The 19,797-nt window shown below is 39.1% G+C and overlaps 1 protein-coding gene across 1 annotated transcript; it reads left to right on the plus strand.

The window, feature by feature from the left end:
• The first annotated feature begins 2,440 nt into the window (after positions 1 to 2,440).
• LOC128657168 (alpha-1,4-N-acetylglucosaminyltransferase-like) lies at positions 2,441 to 3,094 on the plus strand. The gene is given in 1 exon segment (XM_053711409.1): positions 2,441 to 3,094. A coding segment is annotated over 1 exon segment (648 nt). The 3' UTR covers positions 3,089 to 3,094.
• The last annotated feature ends 16,703 nt before the right edge of the window (positions 3,095 to 19,797 follow it).

Consider the following 19,797-nt stretch of genomic DNA (forward strand, 5'->3'; position numbering starts at 1 on the left):
GTCATGCACACAGGTGCTCACAGCCAACTTTAGAGTACTATATATCGATTAGCTAAATTAACAACACACAAGCTGGCGTTTTTAAGGCATGTATAAAATAGCATCAATATATCCCACATCATCTGAACTGCTAACACTTACATGTGGCTCATTAATACGGTCAGGGAGACAATGAAAAATTAGCATATTTTTAGCATGTTGAACTGCAGGACAGTAAGACAACCAGTTCTTTAGAGGTATAACAATAAAACCTTAAAGGTATAACTATCCGTAAATAAGCATAAAAAGCAGTCATAAAGGAGCAGCTGCGGCTCCTATGTTGCACTCATATATATATGTCCGACAGGTATCACAAAAAGTATGTGTCTTTGTGGAAAGTCAGTCCGTTCCGCTCTGTAGGGGAAAGCGTCTCTTTATTCACTATGACCTGGAGTGTTTCTTCTGTCGGGGGGAGTGTGACAATGGCCGGATTAACCAATGCCTTTGCTAAGGCTAGGGGAAGCACGTTGCGCACATAGTGTCTCAATGTCCATGTAATGCAGACAGAACAAGTCATCCTTTGTGGGCGCAGAACTGACACCAACCCCTGCTGCAAAAGGGACACTGCGTAACAGACTTTGTGAACCCCAAGACTATTGCGGCGGCTCAGAAGGCAAGTCTACCGGTGAAAGTGAGTAGAGGAGTTTCACCTTGCTAGTGTTGTGCCTGGGCTCATTAGATGTTTCTACACGGGTATGTGGATAAGTTATCTGCAGGGCACTCTTCAGCGTAAATTCTGAGGCCATTCTCGGGCCACCACTAAAAGAGGAGGGTTCGGGAGCAGGGTACAAGCATAGATGCTGTCGGGCTATCACTCCCCATCTTTGCACAGGGCTCTGCTGATTTGGCTCTGTGATCTGCTGTGTGACCATTGTCATGGCGTGAATCTTGGCAGCGGTTATAGCTAACGAGTGCTCTCCCTCTTGAAAAATTCCATAGTGTTGCCAGGTTTGGCCTGTGGCCATAACAGTGTAGGTGTCCTCCCTTCTTGTGCCATCACCCCGTTCCTCCATAGATATTCTACAGGCGGGGGGTAAGCACCGGGGCCCCGCAGCACCACCCCCAACCCGTTCTGAAGAAAGAGGCTCAATGAGGTTAGGTTGCCGGGACTGATAGCTGCCATTACTACCAGGAGCTGCGTACAGCATGTCTGCCAAGCTAGCATGGTGGGTGTCGAGTAAGTGCCTCAGCTCCTCAAGGAAGTGGGACGAGGTCTGCATAATGCAAGCTGGGTAGGGCAACCTTGAGGAGAAGTGGATTTCCAGCTTCCTCAGAGTTAATTAGGCGGTAAGAGGCCTGCGAATAAAATGTGGCGTCCTCAAGATGGCGGTTCTCTCTCCCTGCTCTATACTATTAGAGAGTAGTGGCGGGCTAGTACAGACTCACCGGGCCCCTAACAGTCCATAACATTAACATACCAGCTCTTGGGTCTATCCACTTCAGTTTTGGTTATGACAGAGTTACTGTGGAATGTGGAAAAAAACCCTAGATTAGGATCCTGGGCCCGGGAGCTGCGCCAGAACACGTCCGACCAGCTCTGCAGTTGGCTCCGCCCCCCCTAAATTATATATGTTTAACCCCCGGGTGTACACAAATTTTTTTTTTTTTTGGGAGGAAATAAAATAGCATAATAACATCAGTGACAACATGGGAGGCAGACAGAATTGCTCTTTCATGGTGGCTTATTGGTGTCAAAAGAGTGACTCAGTTGAGTGCTTACGCTTAGATATAAGGCAGGGCCAGACAAATATGATTTGAAAATCTAGGAGCCAAAAAGGAAAAAAAAAGAAGAATAAGGCACACAATTCATGGCTTTTACAAAGCAAACTGAGATATGAGATGCGTGCAAAACATAGAAATGGATTGCACTTATTCTGATCATTTCCTTCCCCACCTACATTCCTCTACTCCTTATGGTAAATAATAAAAAAAAAAAGTTGTTAGAAATGTGACACTATTTAGAAATATGTATAAATGTTTATTACTGCATTATTGTACAAATGTAAATTATGTTGTAAAACATCAATAAAACAGTTAAATGAAAAAAAGAAAAAAGAAATAGATTGCACTCACTCTTAAACTAAACATCCCATGTCACTGCAAAACTCATCAGCACTCAGACAGCTGCAAAGATCTTAGTAACTCAGACACATAGTTCAACACCATAGACCATCTCTTTCTGTGTTACATTTAAACTACATGAGCTTAAAATAGTTGCTTCATATCAAGTTGATATTATGCAAAACCTAAATCAATCTACTTCATGCAAACATACAATTTTTTTTTTTTAAATGATGCAAACGTTCTTTATTTCCTATTTTTGTTACATGCCTATGTATATGATAAGATTTTTCCATAAGCAGTAATCAAACACACACAAAATTGGTAGGCAGCAAATTTGATGAAATTGCTTACTAATTCCCTGACTCCACCATTAACTGTGATTTTATTATATTTCTAGGCTAATCCTAAAGCAGAACAACACTGGATCCATGTCAGCTCAGATGGCTGCAGGTTAGCTCTGATATGGAAATATGGAGGTATTTATTTGGATACTGATGTCATCTCAATCAGACAAATACCAAATAAAAACTTTCTGGCTGCTCAGTCCTCACAGTATTCTAGCAATGGTGTATTTGGCCTTTCAATCGGTCACAATTTCTCTTGGAAAAGTATGAAAAATTTTGTTCAGAACTATAATGGAGCAATATGGGGACATCAAGGGCCTGATCTGTTCACACGAGTTCTGAAAGAATTCTGTACAATACCTACATTTAAGTCCATGGAGGATGTTATGTGTGGAAACATCTCATTCTTAAACCCACAACGTTTTTACCCTATACCATATCCATCATGGAGGCTTTATTACTCTGTTTGGGAAAAATTGCCAACATTCAATGACTCTCATGCTTTGCACTTGTGGAACTATATGAATAAGGAAAAAAGAACTGTGATTCCTGGAAGTAATACTTTAGTGGATCATCTTTACCAGCAGTACTGCCCAAACACCTATGAATCTGTTAAACAAAACTATAATAATACTAATTAGATACTAGCTCTGTTTATGAATGACTTCAATTTATCCAATACATTTCAATAGTGTATATGTGTGTGTGTATATATATATATATATATATATATATATATATATATACTGTGTATATATATATATATATATATATATATATATATATACAGTATATATACAATTGATGCCAAAATCTGTGTATGCTATTTGTATAGAAGTATGTTACGATAGTCACTATGTATATCCGGAAATGATGTAAACTTTGCATTCCAATACATTTGTTTGGCGCCACAATGACTGAAGGGGGGTAGGTAAAGCTTGTTTTGTGTTGGTTTTGAGCACTATATATTGGTGCATTGCACATACTGGGCGCGATCCGATATACGGCGCAGGTTTCGGTGCAAGTGTGGAAACCTGCGCCGCCCGTAGTTTCACCTCGCACATTGGGCTATCACATATACGGAGCCGATAGTTGCTAAAGTGCCGTAAGTCGGACAAACTAGCAATGTCCAGAAATAAGCGTAAGTACAAATTTCTGGAGTCGCCAGTGACTTAGGGCACTTTAGAAACTGCCGCCGCCTAAAAAAACTAACTAAAGTCTTAAATCTCCGTAACTATCTAACACGCCTCCCAAAAATAGCCCGACACGTATACCCCTCTATCCTCACTCCTAACAATAAATGTATTAACCCCTAAACTGACAACCCCCCACAACGCAATAACCCTAATTATTAAACCCTAAACCGCCATAGCCCACACCACAATAAACATATCCTAGTATTAAACCCTAAACTGCCGCTCCCGGACCCTGCCGCCACCTACATTAAATGTATTACCCCCTAATCTGACCCCCCTACACCGCTGCCACGTATATTAACTATATTAACCCCTAATCTGAGCCCCCTACACCGCCGCCACCTATATTAACTATATTAACCCCTAATCTGACCCCCCTACACCGCCGCCACCTATATTAACTATATTAACCCCTAATCTGACCCCCCTACACCGCCGCCACCTATATTAACTATATTAACCCCTAATTTGAGCCCCCTACACCGCTGTCACCTATATTAACCCCTAATCTGACCCCCCTACACCGCCCCCACGTATATTAACTATATTAACCCCTAATCTGAGCCCCCTACACCGCTGCCACCTATATTAACTATATTAACCCATAATCTGACCCCCTACACTGACGCCACCTATATTAACTATATTAACCCCTAATCTGACCCCCCTACACCGCTGTCACCTATATTAACCCCTAATCTGACCTCCCTACACCGCCCCCACCTATATTATATATATTAACCCCTAATCTGAGCCCCCTACACCGCCGCCACCTATATTAACTATATTAACCCTAATTATATTAGGGTTAATATAGTGATTATATTATATATATTAACTATATTAACCCTATCTAACTCTAACACCCCTAACTTAATTATTCTTAAAATCAATCTAAATAATATTAATAACATTAACTAAATTATTCCTATTTAAAACTAAATACTTACCTATAAAATAAACCCTAACGCCTAGATTTAGAGTTTTGTCGGTAACGACCCGAGTAGCTAACGCTGGCTTTTTTCTGGCCGCACCTTTTAAATACCTCTGGTATTGAGAGTTCACAGAATGGCTGCGTTAGGCTCCAAAAAAGGGAGCGTACAGGCATATTTACAGCCACTGCAACTCTCGATACCAGAATTGCTTACGGACGCGGCCAGCTTCAAAAACGTGCTCGTGCACGATTCCCCCATAGAAAACAATGGGGCTGTTTGAGCTGAAAAAAAACCTAACACCTGCAAAAAAGCCGCGTTCAGCTCCTAACGCAGCCCCATTGTTTCCTACGGGGAAACACTTCCTACGTCTGCACCTAACACTCTAACATGTACCCCGAGTCTAAACACCCCTAACCTTACACTTATTAACCCCTAATCTGCCGCCCCCGCTATTGCTGACCCCTGCATATTATTTTTAACCCCTAATCTGCCGCTCCGTAAACCCCCGCCACCTACATTATCCCTATGTACCCCTAATCTGCTGCCCTAACATCGCTGACCCCTATATTATATTTATTAACCCCTAATCTGCCGCCCCCAACGTCGCCTCCACCTACCTACAATTATTAACCCCTAATCTACCGATCGGACCTGAGCGCTACTATAATAAATGTATTAACCCCTAATCCGCCTCACTCCCGCCTCAATAACCCTATAATAAATAGTATTAACCCCTAATCTGCCCTCCCTAATATTGCCGACACCTAACTTCAAGTATCAACCCCTAATCTGCCAACAGGAGCTCACCGCTACTCTAATAAATTTATTAACCCCTAAAGCTGTCTAACTTTAACCCTAACACCCCCCTAAATTAAATATAATTTAAATCTAACGAAATAAATGAACTCTTATTAAATAAATTATTCCTATTTAAAGCTAAATACTTACTTGTAAAATATACCCTAATATAGCTACAATATAAATTATAATTATATTATAGCTATTTTAGGATTTATATTTATTTTACAGGTAACTTTGTATTTATTTTAACCAGGTACAATAGCTATTAAATAGTTAAGAACTATTTATTAGCTAAAATAGTTAAAATAATTACAAATTTACCTGTAAAATAAATCCTAACCTAAGTTACAATTAAACCTAACACTACACTATCAATAAATAAATTAAATAAAATACCTACAATGACCTACAATTAAACCTAACACTACACTATCAATAAATGAATTAAATACAATACCTACAAATAACTACAATTAAATAAACTAACTAAAGTACAAAAAATAAAAAAGAACTAAGTTACAAAAAATAAAAAAATATTTACAAACATTAGAAAAATATTACAACAATTTTAAACTAATTACACCTACTCTAAGCCCCCTAATAAAATAACAAAGACCCCCAAAATAAAAAAATGCCCTACCCTATTCTAAATTAAAAAAGTTCAAAGCTCTTTTACCTTACCAGCCCTGAACAGGGCCCTTTGCGGGGCATGCCCCAAGAAATTCAGCTCTTTTGCCTGTAAAAAAACACATACAATACCCCCCCCAACATTACAACCCATCACCCACATACCCCTAATCTAACCCAAACCCCCCTTAAATAAACCTAACACTAAGCCCCTGAAGATCTTCCTACCTTATCTTCACCTCACCGGGTATCATCGATCGGTCCTGGCTCCAAAATCTTCATCCAACCCAAGCGGGGGCTAGACAATCATCATCCGGTGGCTGAAGAGGTCCAGAAGAGGCTCCAAAGTCTTCATCCTATCCGGGAAGAAGAGTAGATCCGGACCGGCAACCATCTTCTTCCAAGCGGCATCTTCTATCTTCATCCGATGAGGACCGGCTCCATCTTGAAGACCTCCACCGTGGACCCATCTTCTTCTTCCGACGACTTCCCGACGAATGACGGTTCCTTTAAGGGACGTCATCCAAGATGGCGTCCCTCGAATTCCGATTGGCTGATAGAATTCTATCAGCCAATCGGAATTAAGGTAGGAACATTCTGATTTGCTGATGGAATCAGCCAATCAGAATCAAGTTCAATCCGATTGGCTGATTCAATCAGCCAATCAGATTGAGCTCGCATTCTATTGGCTGTTCCGATCAGCCAATAGAATGCGAGCTCAATCTGATTGGCTGATCGGATCAGCCAATCGGATTGAACTTGATTCTTATTGGCTGATTCCATCAGCCAATCAGAATTTTCCTACCTTAATTCCGATTGGCTGATAGAATCCTATCAGCCAATCGGAATTCGAGGGACGCCATCTTGGATGACGTCCCTTAAAGGAACCGTCATTCGTCGGGAAGTCATCGGAAGAAGAAGATGGGTCCGCGGTGGAGGTCTTCAAGATGGAGCCGGTCCTCATCGGATGAAGATAGAAGATGCCGCTTGGAAGAAGATGGTTGCCGGTCCAGATCTACTCTTCTTCCCGGATAGGATGAAGACTTTGGAGCCTCTTCTGGACTTCTTCAGCCGTCGGATGATGGATGTCTAGCCCCCGCTTGGGCTTGGATGAAGATTTCGGAGCCTGGAACGATTGGTGATACCTGGCATGGTGAAGACAAGGTAGGAAGATCTTCAGGGGCTTAGTGTTAGGTTTATTTAAGGGGGGTTTGGGTTAGATTAGGGGTATGTGGGTGGTGGGTTGTAATGTTGGGGGGGGTATTGTATGTGTTTTTTTTACAGGCAAAAGAGCTGAATTCTTTGGGGCATGGCCCGCAAAGGGCCCTTTTAAGGGCTGGTAAGGTAAAAGAGCTTTGAACTTTTGTAATTTAGAATAGGGTAGGGCATTTTTTTATTTTGGGGGTCTTTGTTATTTTATTAGGGGGCTTAGAGTAGGTGTAATTAGTTTAAAATTGTTGTAATTTTTTTCTAATGTTTGTAAATATTTTTTTATTTTTTGTAACTTAGTTCTTTTTTATTTTTTGTACTTTAGTTAGTTTATTTAACTGTATTTATTTGTAGGAATTGTATTTTATTTATTTATTGATAGTGTAGTGTTAGGTTTAATTGTAACTTAGGTTAGGATTTATTTTACAGGTAATTTTGTAATTATTTTAACTAGGTAGCTATTAAATAGTTATTAACTATTTAATAGCTATTGTACCTGGTTAAAATAATTACAAAGTTGCCTGTAAAATAAATATTAATCCTAAAATAGCTAAGATATAATTATAATTTATATTGTAGCTATATTAGGATTTATTTTACAGGTAAGTATTTAGCTTTAAATAGGAATAATTTATTTAATAAGACTTAATTTATTTCGTTAGATAAAAATTATATTTAACTTAGGGGGGTGTTAGTGTTAGGGTTAGACTTAGCTTTAGGGGTTAATACATTTATTAGAATAGCGGTGAGCTCCAGTCGGCAGATTAGGGGTTAATGTTTGAAGTTAGGTGTCGGTGATGTTAGGGAGGGCAGATTAGGGGTTAATACTATTTATTATAGGGTTATTGAGGCGGGAGTGAGGCGGATTAGGGGTTAATAACTTTATTATAATAGCGGTGCAGTCCGCTCGGCAGATTAGGGGTTAATAAGTGTAGGCAGGTGGAGGCGACGTTGTGGGGGGCAGATTAGGGGTTAATAAATATAATATAGGGATCGGCGGTGTTAGGGGCAGCAGATTAGGGGTACATAAGTATAACGTAGGTGGCGGTCGGCAGATTAGGGGTTAAAAAAATGTAATCGAGTGGCGGCGATGTGGGGGGACCTCGGTTTAGGGGTACATAGGTAGTTTATGGGTGTTAGTGTACTTTAGAGCACAGTAGTTAAGAGCTTTATAAACCGGCGTTAGCCCAGAAAGCTCTTAACTACTGACTTTTTTCTGCGGCTGGAGTTTTGTCGTTAGATTTCTAACGCTCACTTCAGACACGACTCTAAATACCGGAGTTAGAAAGATCCCATTGAAAATATAGCATACGCAAATGACGTAAGGGGATCTGCGGTATGGAGACCCTTTCCTGACTGACTCCAAATACCGGCGGTAGCCTAAAACCAGCGTTAGGAGCCTCTAACGCTGGTTTTGACGGCTACCGCTAAACTCTAAATCTAGGCCTAAGATAGCTACAATATAACTAATAGTTACATTGTAGCTATTTTAGGGTTTATATTTATTTTACAGGTAACTTTGTATTTATTTTAACTAGGTACAATAGCTATTAAATAGTTAATAACTATTTAATAGCTGCCTAGTTAAAATAATTACAAAATTACCTGTAAAATAAATCCTAACCTAAGTTACCATTACACCTAACACTACGCTATCAATAAATTAATTAAATAAACTACAATTATCTAAACTAAAATACAATTAAATAAACTAAACTATATTACAAAAAAAACAAACACTAAATTACAAAAAATAAAAAAATATTACAAGAATTTTAATCTAATGACACCTAATCTAAGCCCCCTAATAAAATAAAAAAGCCCCCCAAAATAATAAAATTTCCCTACCCTAAACTAAACTACAAATAGCCCTTAAAAGGGCCTTTTGCGGGGCATTGCCCCAAAGTAATCAGCTCTATTACCAGCCCTTAAAAGGGCCTTTTGCGGGGCATTGCCACAAAGTAATCAGCTCTTTCACCTGTAAAAAAAAGAACAACCCCCCCCCCTTTACAACCCACCACCCACACACCCCTACTCTAAAACCCACCCGATCCCCACTTAAAAAACCCTAAGTTTAACACCCAAGTGCTCCTTACCTGTCCCGAAGACCGGTGGAGAAGGTCCTGTTCCAGGTGGTGAAGTCTTCTTCCAAGCGGCGACCTCTTCTTCTTCCAGGAACCAGCCGGCGCGGAGCGGAGGAGTTGAAGACCGATGACTACGGAGCTGATGACCGTCTACTCTGGAACTGAAGACCGGCGATGCTGGAACTGAAGATCGGCAACGCTGGAACTGAATACCACGGAACCATGGAGTGTGGAGGATCCTCTTCATACGATCTCTGCCGTACAATGAATAGGAATTCAAGGTACACGATTAAAAATGGCGTCCCTTGAATTCCTTTTGGCTGATTTGAGCCTTCAAATTCAAATTCAAAGCCAATCGGATGAGAGCTACTGACATTATATTGGCTGATTTGAATAGCCAATAGAATAAGAGCTACTGACATTCTATTGGCTATTCAAATCAGCCAATAGAATGTCAGTAGCTCTTATTCTATTTTCTATTCAAATCAGCCAATAGAATTACACTAGCTCTCATTCGATTGGCTGATTTGAATTTGAAGGCTCAAATCAGCCAATATGAATTCAAGGGATGCCATTTTTAATCGCGTGCCTTGAATTCTTATTCAGTGTACGGCAGAGATCGTTTGAAGAGGATCCTCCACGCTCCATGGCTCCGCGGTCTTCAGTTCCAGCGTTGCCAATCTTCAGTTCCAGCATCGCTGGTCTTTAGTTCCAGAGTGGATGGTCTTCAGCTCCGCGGTAATCGGTCTTCAACTCCTCTGCCCCGCGCTGGCTGGTTCCTGGAAGAAGAAGCGGTCGCCGCTTGGAAGAAGACTTCACCGTCTAGAACAGGACCTTCTCCGCCGGTCTTCAGGACAGGTAAGGAGCACTTGGGTGTTAGACTTAGGTTTTTTTAAGGGGGGATCGGGTGGGTTTTAGAGTAGGGGTGTGAGGGTGGTGGGTTGTAATGGGGGGGTTCTTTTTTTTACAGGTAATAGAGCTGATTACTTTGGGGCAATGCCCCACAAAAGGCCCTTTTAAGGGCTGGTAATAGAGCTGATTACTTTGGGGCAATTCCCCGCAAAAGGTCCTTTTAAGGGCTATTTGTAATTTAGTTTAGGGTTGGGGAATTTTATTATTTTGGGGGGCTTTTTTATTTTATTAGGGGCTTAGATTAGGTGTAATTAGATTAAAATTCTTGTAATATTTTTTTATTTTTTGTAATTTAGTGTTTGTTTGTTTTTAGTTTAGTTTATTTAATTGTATTTTAGTTTAGATAATTGTAGTTTATTTAATTAATTTATTGATAGTGTAGTGTTAGGTGTAATGTTACTTAGGTTAGAATTTATTTTACAGGTAATTTTGTAATTATTTTAACTAGGTAGCTATTAAATAGTTATTAACTATTTAATAGCTATTTTACCTAGTTAAAATAAATACAAAGTTACCAATAAAATAAATATAAACTCTAAAATTGCTACAATGTAATTATTAATTATATTGTAGCTATCTTAGGGTTTATTTTATAGTTAAATATTTAGTTTTAAATAGGAATAATTTAGTTAATAATATTAATATTATTTAGATTTATTTAAATAATAATTAAGTTAGGGGGTGTTAGGGTTAGACTTAGGTTTAGGGGGTAATATAGTTAATATAGGTGGCAGCGGTGTAGGGGGCTCAGATTAGGGCTTAATATAGTTAATATAGGTGGCGGCGGTGTAGGGGGCTCAGATTAGGGGTTAATATAGATAATATAGGTGGCAGCGGTGTAGGGGGCTCAGATTAGGGGTTAATATAGTTAATATAGGTGGCGGCGGTGTAGGGGGCTCAGATTAGGGGTTAATATATTTAATATAGGTGGCGGCGGTGTAGGGGGCTCAGATTAGGGGTTAATATAGTTAATATAGGTGGCGGCGGTTAAGGGGGCTCAGATTAGGGGGTAATACATTTAATGTAGGTGGCGGAGGGGTCCAGGAGCGGCAGTTTAAGGGTTAAACACTTTATTAGGGATTGTGGTGGGGGATTGCGGTTGACAGGTAGATAGACATTGCGCATGCATTAGGTGTTAGGTTTTATTTTGCAGGCATTTTAGGGAGTTATGGGCCTTCAATACTCAGCGTAAGGCTTGCTACGTCTGCATTTTGTGGCGAGGTGAAAATGGAGTAATTTTTCTACATTTTCGCCACGTAAGTCCTTACGCTGTATATTGGAAACCAAACTGAGCGGGTGTTGTATGTTAGCCTATGGGTAGAAAAACTACAGGCGATGGCAGAAATATACGAGCGTAACTTCTATGTTATGCCGTATATGTGATACCAAACCCACGCAAAATTTGGCGTCGCCGGCTTCTGCGGGCGACGCTGCATATCGGATGGGGCCCCACTGTTGTCATTCTGATGAAGGAGAGTTGATCTTCAAAAATGTTCAATAAATTGTTATTCTTTTTTGTGAAAGCCCTGAGAGTGCATTCTTTTGGAGGATATATGTATTGCATGTTTGCACCGTGGCAGATGGTATCCGGTGGGTTGAGCTGAAGATTTGAATGAAAGTGTATTGATTTTGAGCAGCATACCCCCATTATTTGACCATACTTCATTTAGTATTTTGTGGACTTTGTTACACATTTTTCTTCCTGTTTGGCAACAGCTGTGGCTGATTTCAAAAGTTTATGAACCAGCATTTGTTAACCAGTATGTGTGAATACTGCAGAATGAACACAGAACTGGACACCCAGGAGGAAGTAGCTGACACAGAGACAACTAACATTGATGATCCTGACACCCAGGCCAGATTAGCACAAATTGGGACAGTTTCTTACACCCTTGATGATGCTGCAAGGATTCGTTTTGCCCCAATTACAAGACCTACTGGTTAGATCCCTATAAATGTATACTATGCATTGCTAAAGCTCAGGAAAACGTGAAATTGATCTTTCTTTACAAGGTAGTTACTTGTCTGAATATTACAGGACTAGCCATATACCTAGGGGATTTAGGGTACACAATATCCCCACTATAGGTCGAGATAACCCTGAGTTCAGAATAAAGTGGTGTTATATACTTAAGAAGTGTTCTCTAGACTTGGCACTTTTGTTCATTGAGGAGGTTACTACTCTGTTAGCTAAGGTATAAATATACAGTAGATACACACATTTGAACAGACACACCACAGCACTTTGATTAATGACCAGCAAGAGAACTGGCTAACTAACAGCTAGATTATGAGTTTGGTGTTATGAGTGAAAAAGCATTGTTATGGCCCATAACGATGCTTTTCCCCTAACGCCACTATTACAAGTCTTGTCAGAATAGCTGTACCGCACACTTTTTTGGCCGTCACGCAACGCCAGTACCGCACTTTAAGAAAAGTCCTTTTTCAATGGGTCTTCCATAGCGCCGAAATTACAAGTTTTGCTGTGAGGCCAAAAAGTGAGCGGTACAGCCTAAAATGACAAGATCTGTACCGCCATCTAAAGTCAGTAGTTATGAGTTTTACGCTGCAAAGCTGTAACATAAAACACATAACTAAACTGTCACAAAGTACACTAAACACCCATAAACTACCTATTAACCCCTGAACCGAGGCCCTCCCGCATCGCAATTCGCAAACACTATAATAAAATGATTAACCCCTAACCTGCCGCTCCGGACATCACCACCACTGAAAAAATTTATTAACCCCTATTCTGCCACTATAATAAACCTATTAACTCCTAAACCGCTGCCCTCCCACATCGCAAACACTATTTAAATATTATTTACCCCTAATCTGCCATCCGCCCACACCGACACTATAATAAACCTATTAACCCCTAAACCTAACCCTAAAGTAACCCTAACCCTAACACCCCCTAACTTAAATATAATTAAAATAAATCTATATGAAACTTACAATTATTACCTAAATAATCCCCATTTAAAACTATTTTACTTACCTGTAAAATAAAACCTAAACTAGCTACAATATAACTAATAGTTACATTGTAGCTAGTTTAGGTTTTATTTTTATTTAACAGGTAAGTTTGTATTAATTTTAACTAGGTAGACTAGCTAGTAAATAGTTATTAACTATTTACTAACTACCTAGTTAAAATACATACAAATTTACCTGTAAAATAAAACCTAACCTGCTTTACACTAAAACCTAACATCACAATAAAATAAATTAAATTAAATTAATACAATACATTTATCTAAATTACAAGAAAAAAATAAACACTTAATTAGACAAAATATTTTTTTTTTTATCAAAAATAAAAAAGAATTACTCCTAATCTAATAGCCCTATCAAAATAACCCCCCCCCCCAGATTAAAAAAAACCCTAGCCTACTCTAAAGTGCCAATGGCCCTTAAAAGGGTCTTTTGCGGGGCATTGCCCCAAAGAAATAAGGGGCGCAGTTACATATATACCGCGCAGGCTTCAGCGCCAGCGCTGCAACCTACGCCGCCTGTAATTTCACCTCGCACATCGGGGTATTACATATACCCCGCCGGCAGCTTATAAAGTGCCATAAGTCTGATAAACTAGCGATGTCCAGAAATGAGCGTAAATACAAATTTCTGGAGTCGCCAGTGACTTACGGCACCCTTGATGATGCTGCAAGGATTCTTTTTGCCCCAATTGAAAGACCTTCTTGTTAGACCCCTATAAATGTATACTATGCAATGCTTAAGTTCAAGAAACATGAAATTGATCTTTCTTTACAAGGTAGTTACTTGTCTGAATATTACAGGACTAGCCATATACCTAGGGGATTTAGGGTACACAATATCCCCACTATAGGTCGAGATAACCCTGAGTTCAGAATAAAGTGGTGTTATATACTTAAGAAGTGTTCTCTAGACTTGGCACTTTTGTTCATTGAGGAGGTTACTACTCTGTTAGCTAAGGTATAAATATACAGTAGATACACACATTTGAACAGACACACCACAGCACTTTGAATAATTACCAGCAAAAGAACTGGCTAACTAACAGCTAGATTACGAGTTTGGCGTTATAAGTGAAAAAGCATTGTTATGGCCCATAACAATGCTTTTTCCCTAACGTCGCTATTACAAGTCTTGTCAGAATAGCTGTACCACACACTTTTTTGGCTGTCACGCAACGTCAGTACCGCACTTTAAGAAAAGTCCTTTTTCAAACGGACTTCCATAGCGCCAGTATTACGAGTTTTGCTTTGAGGCCAAAAAGTGAGAGGTACAGCCTAAAATGAAAAGATCCGTACCGCCATCTAAAGTCAGTAGTTATGAGTTTTACGCTGCAAATCTGTAACATAAAACTCATAACTAAACTGTCACAAAGTACACTAAACACCCATAAACTACCTATTAACCCCTAAACCGAGGCCCTCCCGCATCGCAAACACTATAATAAAATTATTAAACCCCTAATCTGCTGCTCTGGACATCACCACCACTGACAAAATGCATTAACCCCCTATTCCGCCGCTTCCCAACATTGTCACCACTATAATAAACCTTTTAACCCCTAAACCGCCGCCCTCCCGCATCGCAACCACTATTTAAATACTATTAACCCCTAATCTGCCATCCGCACACACCACCGCTATAATAAACCTATTAACCCCTAAACCTAATCCTAACGTAACCCTAACCCTAACACCCCCTAACTTAAATATAATTAAAATAAATCTAAATAAAACATATTAATTATTACCTAAATAATTCCTATTTAAAACTAAATACTTACCTGTAAAATAAAACCTAAACTAGCTACAATATAACTAATAGTTACATTGTAGCTATCTTAGGTTTTATTTTTATTTCACAGGTAAGTTTGTATTTATTTTTACTAGGTAGACTAGTTAGTAAATAGTTATTAACTATTAACTAGCTACCTAGTTAAAATAAATAAAAATTTACCTGTAAAATAAAACCTAACCTGCTTTACACTAAAACCGAACATTACAATAAAATAAAATAAATTTAATTAATACAATACATTTAATCTAGAATACAAAAAAATAAACACTAAATTACACAAAATAAAAAATGAAATAATCAAAAATAAAAAAGAACTACCCCTAATCTAATAGCCCTATCAAAATAAAAAAAGCCCCCCAAAATAAAAATAAACCCTAGCCTACACTAAACTGCCAATGGCCCTTAAAAGCGCCTTTTGTGGGGCATTGCCCAAAGAAATAAGGGGCGCGATTACATCCACCACCTGTAATTTTACCTTGCACATCTGGGTATTACATATACCCCGCCGGCAGCTCATAAAGTGCCATAAGTCTGATAAACTTGTAATGTTTAGAAATGAGCGTAAATACAAATTTCTGGAGTTGCCAGTGACTCACGGCACTTTAGAAACTGCCCGCGCCTAAGAAAAGTAAAGAAAATAACAAATCTCTGTATAAGTCTAACACGCCTTCCAAAAATAATCCCGACACGTAAAAACAACTATATACGCAATCCCCCCTCTCACTACTAATAATAAATGTATTAACCCCTAGACAGACACCCCCCACAATGCAATAAGCCTAATTAAACTATTAACCCCTATATCCGCCATCAAACCCACACCGCAAGTAATAACTAAATTATTAACCCCTATATCCGCCAACCCCAACATCGCAAACTACCTATTAAAACTATTAACCCCTAATCCGTCATTAACCCACAACGCAATAAGCCCATTAAAACTATTAACCCCTAAACTGCCAAAGCCCACAACGCAATAAACCCTATTAAAACTATTAATCCCTAAACCGCCAAAGCCCACAACACAATAAACCCAATAAAACTATTAACCCCTAAACCGCCAAAGCCCACAACGCATTAAACCCATTAAAACAATTAACCCCTAAACCGCCAAAGCCCACAACGCAAGAAACCTAACCCCTAAACTAACCCCCCCTAACCTAACACCCCCTAAATGAACCCAAATTACCCAAATTTCAAATACTAAAGTTACTATTAAATTAAAAAAAAAACTAACACTACTTTAAATATACAAAGTATAAATTAAAGGGACAGTCTAATCAAAATTCTGGAGTAGACTATCCCTTTAAGCTACAATTACAGAAAATAAAAAATAAAATGATCACATTTTTAAAAAAATCCCTATGAAAATAAAAAATCCCCCCAAAATAAAAACACCCCCTACTCTAATAAACTACCAGTAGCCCTTAAAATGTCTTTTTGCAGTGCATTGCCCCAAGATAATCAGCTCTTTTACAAGAAAATACACACAGCTCCCCCAACATTAAAACCCCCCATCCACTAAACCCCCCAAATAAAATAACCTAACACTAAAAACCCTAAACTACCCATTGCCCTGAAAACGGGATTTGTTGGGCATAGCCCTTAAAATGGCATTTAGCTCTTTTACTGCCCACCCTATCTAAATAAAAAAAAACAAAAAAACCCTTTAAAAAGTCTAAGCCCTGGGTTGCTACTCACCGTTTCTGAAGTCCGGCGGAGAAGTTCCAATAGGATGAGAGCTACTGAAATTCTATAGGCTGATTTGAATAGGCAATAGAATTTCAGTAGCTCTCATCCTCTTGGCTGATTTGAACAGCCAATAGGATTTGAGTAGTTTTCATCCTATTGGTTGATTTTAATTTGAAGAATCAAATCAGCCAAAAGGAATTCAAGGGACGCCATTTTTAATTACGTCCCTTAAATTCTCTATCCAGTGTGCGGCAAAGATCGTACGAAGAGGATCCTCCACGCTCCATGGCTCTGCGGTCGCCGGTCTTCAGTTCCAGGTTCACCGGTCTTCAGTTCCAGGGTTGCCGGTCTTCAGTTCCAGGGTCACCGGTCTTCAGCTCCGCTGTCTTCAGTCTTCAGCTCCGCTCTGCGAAGGTTGTTCCAGGAAGAAGAAAGAAGAGGTCGCCGCTTGGAAGAAGACTTCACCATCTGTAATAGGACCTTCTCCGCCGGACTACAGTAACGGTAAGTAGCAACCTGGGGGTTAGACTTAGGGTTTTTTAATTTTTTTTTTAATTTTTTTATTTTATTTAGATAGGGTGGGCAGTAAAAGAGCTAAATGCCCTTTTAAGGGCAATGCCCAACAAATGCCCTTTTCAGGGCGATTGGTAGTTTATGCTTTTTAGTGTTTTTCTTTTTTATTTTCTGTAATTGTAGCTTAAAGGGACAGTATACTCCAGAATTTTGATTAGACTGTCCCTTTAATTTATACTTAGTTTATTTGTATTTTTAAAGTAGTGTTAGATTTTTCTAATTTAATAGTAACTTTAGTATTTTGTAAATTAGGTAATTTGGGTTCATTTAGGGGGTGTTAGTTTAGGGGGGTTAGGTTAATGGGTTAGGTTTCTTGCGTTGTGGGCTTTGGCGGTTTAGGGGTAAATACTTTAATAGGTTTATTGCTTTGTGGGCTTTGGCGGTTTAGGGGTTAATAGTTTTAATAGGTTAATTGTGTTGTGGGTTAATGGCAGATTAGGGGTTAATAGTTTTAATGGATTTATTGCATTGTGGGCTTTGGCGGTTTAAGGGTTAATAGTTTTAATGGGTTTATTGAGTTGTGGGTTAATGGTGGATTAGGGGTTAATAGTTTTAATGGGCTTATTGCGTTGTGGGCTTTGGCGGTTTAGGGGTTAATAGTTTTAATGGGTTTATTGCGTTGTGGGTTAATGGCGGATTAGGGGTTAATAATTTTAATGTTTTTATTGCGTTGTGGGTTAATGGCGGATTAGGGGTTATTAGTTATAATAGTTTTTTTTGCGTTGTGGGCTTTGGCGGTTTAGGGGTTAACAGTTATAATGGGTTTATTGCGTTGTGGGTTAATAACGGATTAGGAATTAATAGTTTTAATGGGTTTATTGTGTTGTGGGCTTTGGCGGTTAAGGGGTTAATAGTTTTAATGGGTTTATTTTGTTGTGGGTTAAAGGCGGATTAGTGGTTAATAGTTTTAATAGGTAGTTTGCGATGTTGGGGTTGGCGGATTTAGGGGTTAATAATTTAGTTATTACTTGCACTGTGGGTTTGATGGCAGATATACTGTAGGTGTTAATACACTTTATTAGTTATTGCGGTGGGGGATTGAGGTTGACAGGTAGATAGACATTGCATATGCATTAGATGTTAGTTAATTTTTGCAGGCATTGTCGGGAGTTACGGTGCTCCCATACTCAGCACAAGGCCTGCTACGGCTGCTCTTTATGGCGAGGTAAAAATGGAGTAAAATTTCTCCATTTTCTCTACGTAAGTCCTTGCGCTGGATATTGGATACCGATTTGCAACGCGGTCCCATGTTAGCCTATGGGAATAAAAATTGCGGGCGACTGGTATAATATACGTGCCAGATTTATATGTGGCACTGTATATAGGATACCAAAACCGTGCAAAAACCGGCATTGCCGGCTTTTGCGGGTGACGCCACATATGTAATGGGGCCCCAGCTCTTTTACCTGTAAAAAAAAATACAAACACCCCCCTAACAGAGTAAAACCCACCACCCACACAACTAAACCCCCCAAATAAAAACCTAAATAAACCTAAGCTCCCCATTGCCCTGAAAATGGCATTTGTATGGGCATTACCCTTTAAAGGGCATTTAGCTCTTTTACTGCCCAAATCCTAATCTAAAAATAAAACCCACTGAATAAACCCTTAAAAAAACCTAACACTAACCCCCGACGATCCACTTACAGTTTTCGAACAACGGAAATCCATCCTCATCCAGGCGGCAGAAGTCTTCATCCAAGCGGTTAGAAGTCTTTATCCAGACGGCATCTTCTATATTCATCCATCCGGCATCTTCTATCTTCATCCATCTGGCACGGAGCGGGTCTATCTTCAAGACATTTTTTTTACAGGTAAAAGAGCTGATTTCTTTGGGGTAATGCCCCACAAAAAGCCCTTTTAAGGGCCATTGGCAGTTTAGTATAGGCTAGGGTTTTTTTTTTTATTTTGGGGGAGCTTTTTTAATTTGATAGGGCTTAGATTAGGAGTAATTTTTTTTTTTTTCGATAATTTTGTTTTTTATTTTGTGTAATTTAGTGTTTATTTTGTAATTTAGATAATTGTATTGTAATGTTAAGTTTTAATGTAAGGCAGGTTAGGTTTTATTTTACAGGTAAATTTGCATTTATTTTAACTAGGTAGCAAGTAAATAGTTTATAACTATTTACTAACTAGTCTACCTAGTTAAAATAAATACAAACTTACCTGTGAAATAAAAATAAAACCTAAACTAGCTACTATGTAACTATTAGTTATTTTATAGCTGGCTTAGGTTTTATTTTACAGGTATGTATTTAGTTTTAAATAGGAATTATTTAGGTAATAATTGTAAGTTTTATTAAAATTTATTAAAATTATATTTAAGTTAGGGGGTGTTAGGGTTAAGTTAGGGTTAGGTTTAGGGGTTAATAGGTTTATTATAGTGGTTATAGTTGGTGGCTGTGCAGGTGGGAGAGCTGGATGGGTGGCAAAACGGGAAGAGCGGTGGGGGGGGCAAGGGCTCTTTTTTTGAGAGGGACAGGAGTAGGCAGGTCCGGGAGTGGGTTCTGGCTGTGGAGGACAG

This window comes from Bombina bombina, chromosome 4, assembly GCF_027579735.1.
Source record: "Bombina bombina isolate aBomBom1 chromosome 4, aBomBom1.pri, whole genome shotgun sequence".
NCBI classification, from domain to species: Eukaryota; Metazoa; Chordata; class Amphibia; order Anura; family Bombinatoridae; genus Bombina; species Bombina bombina.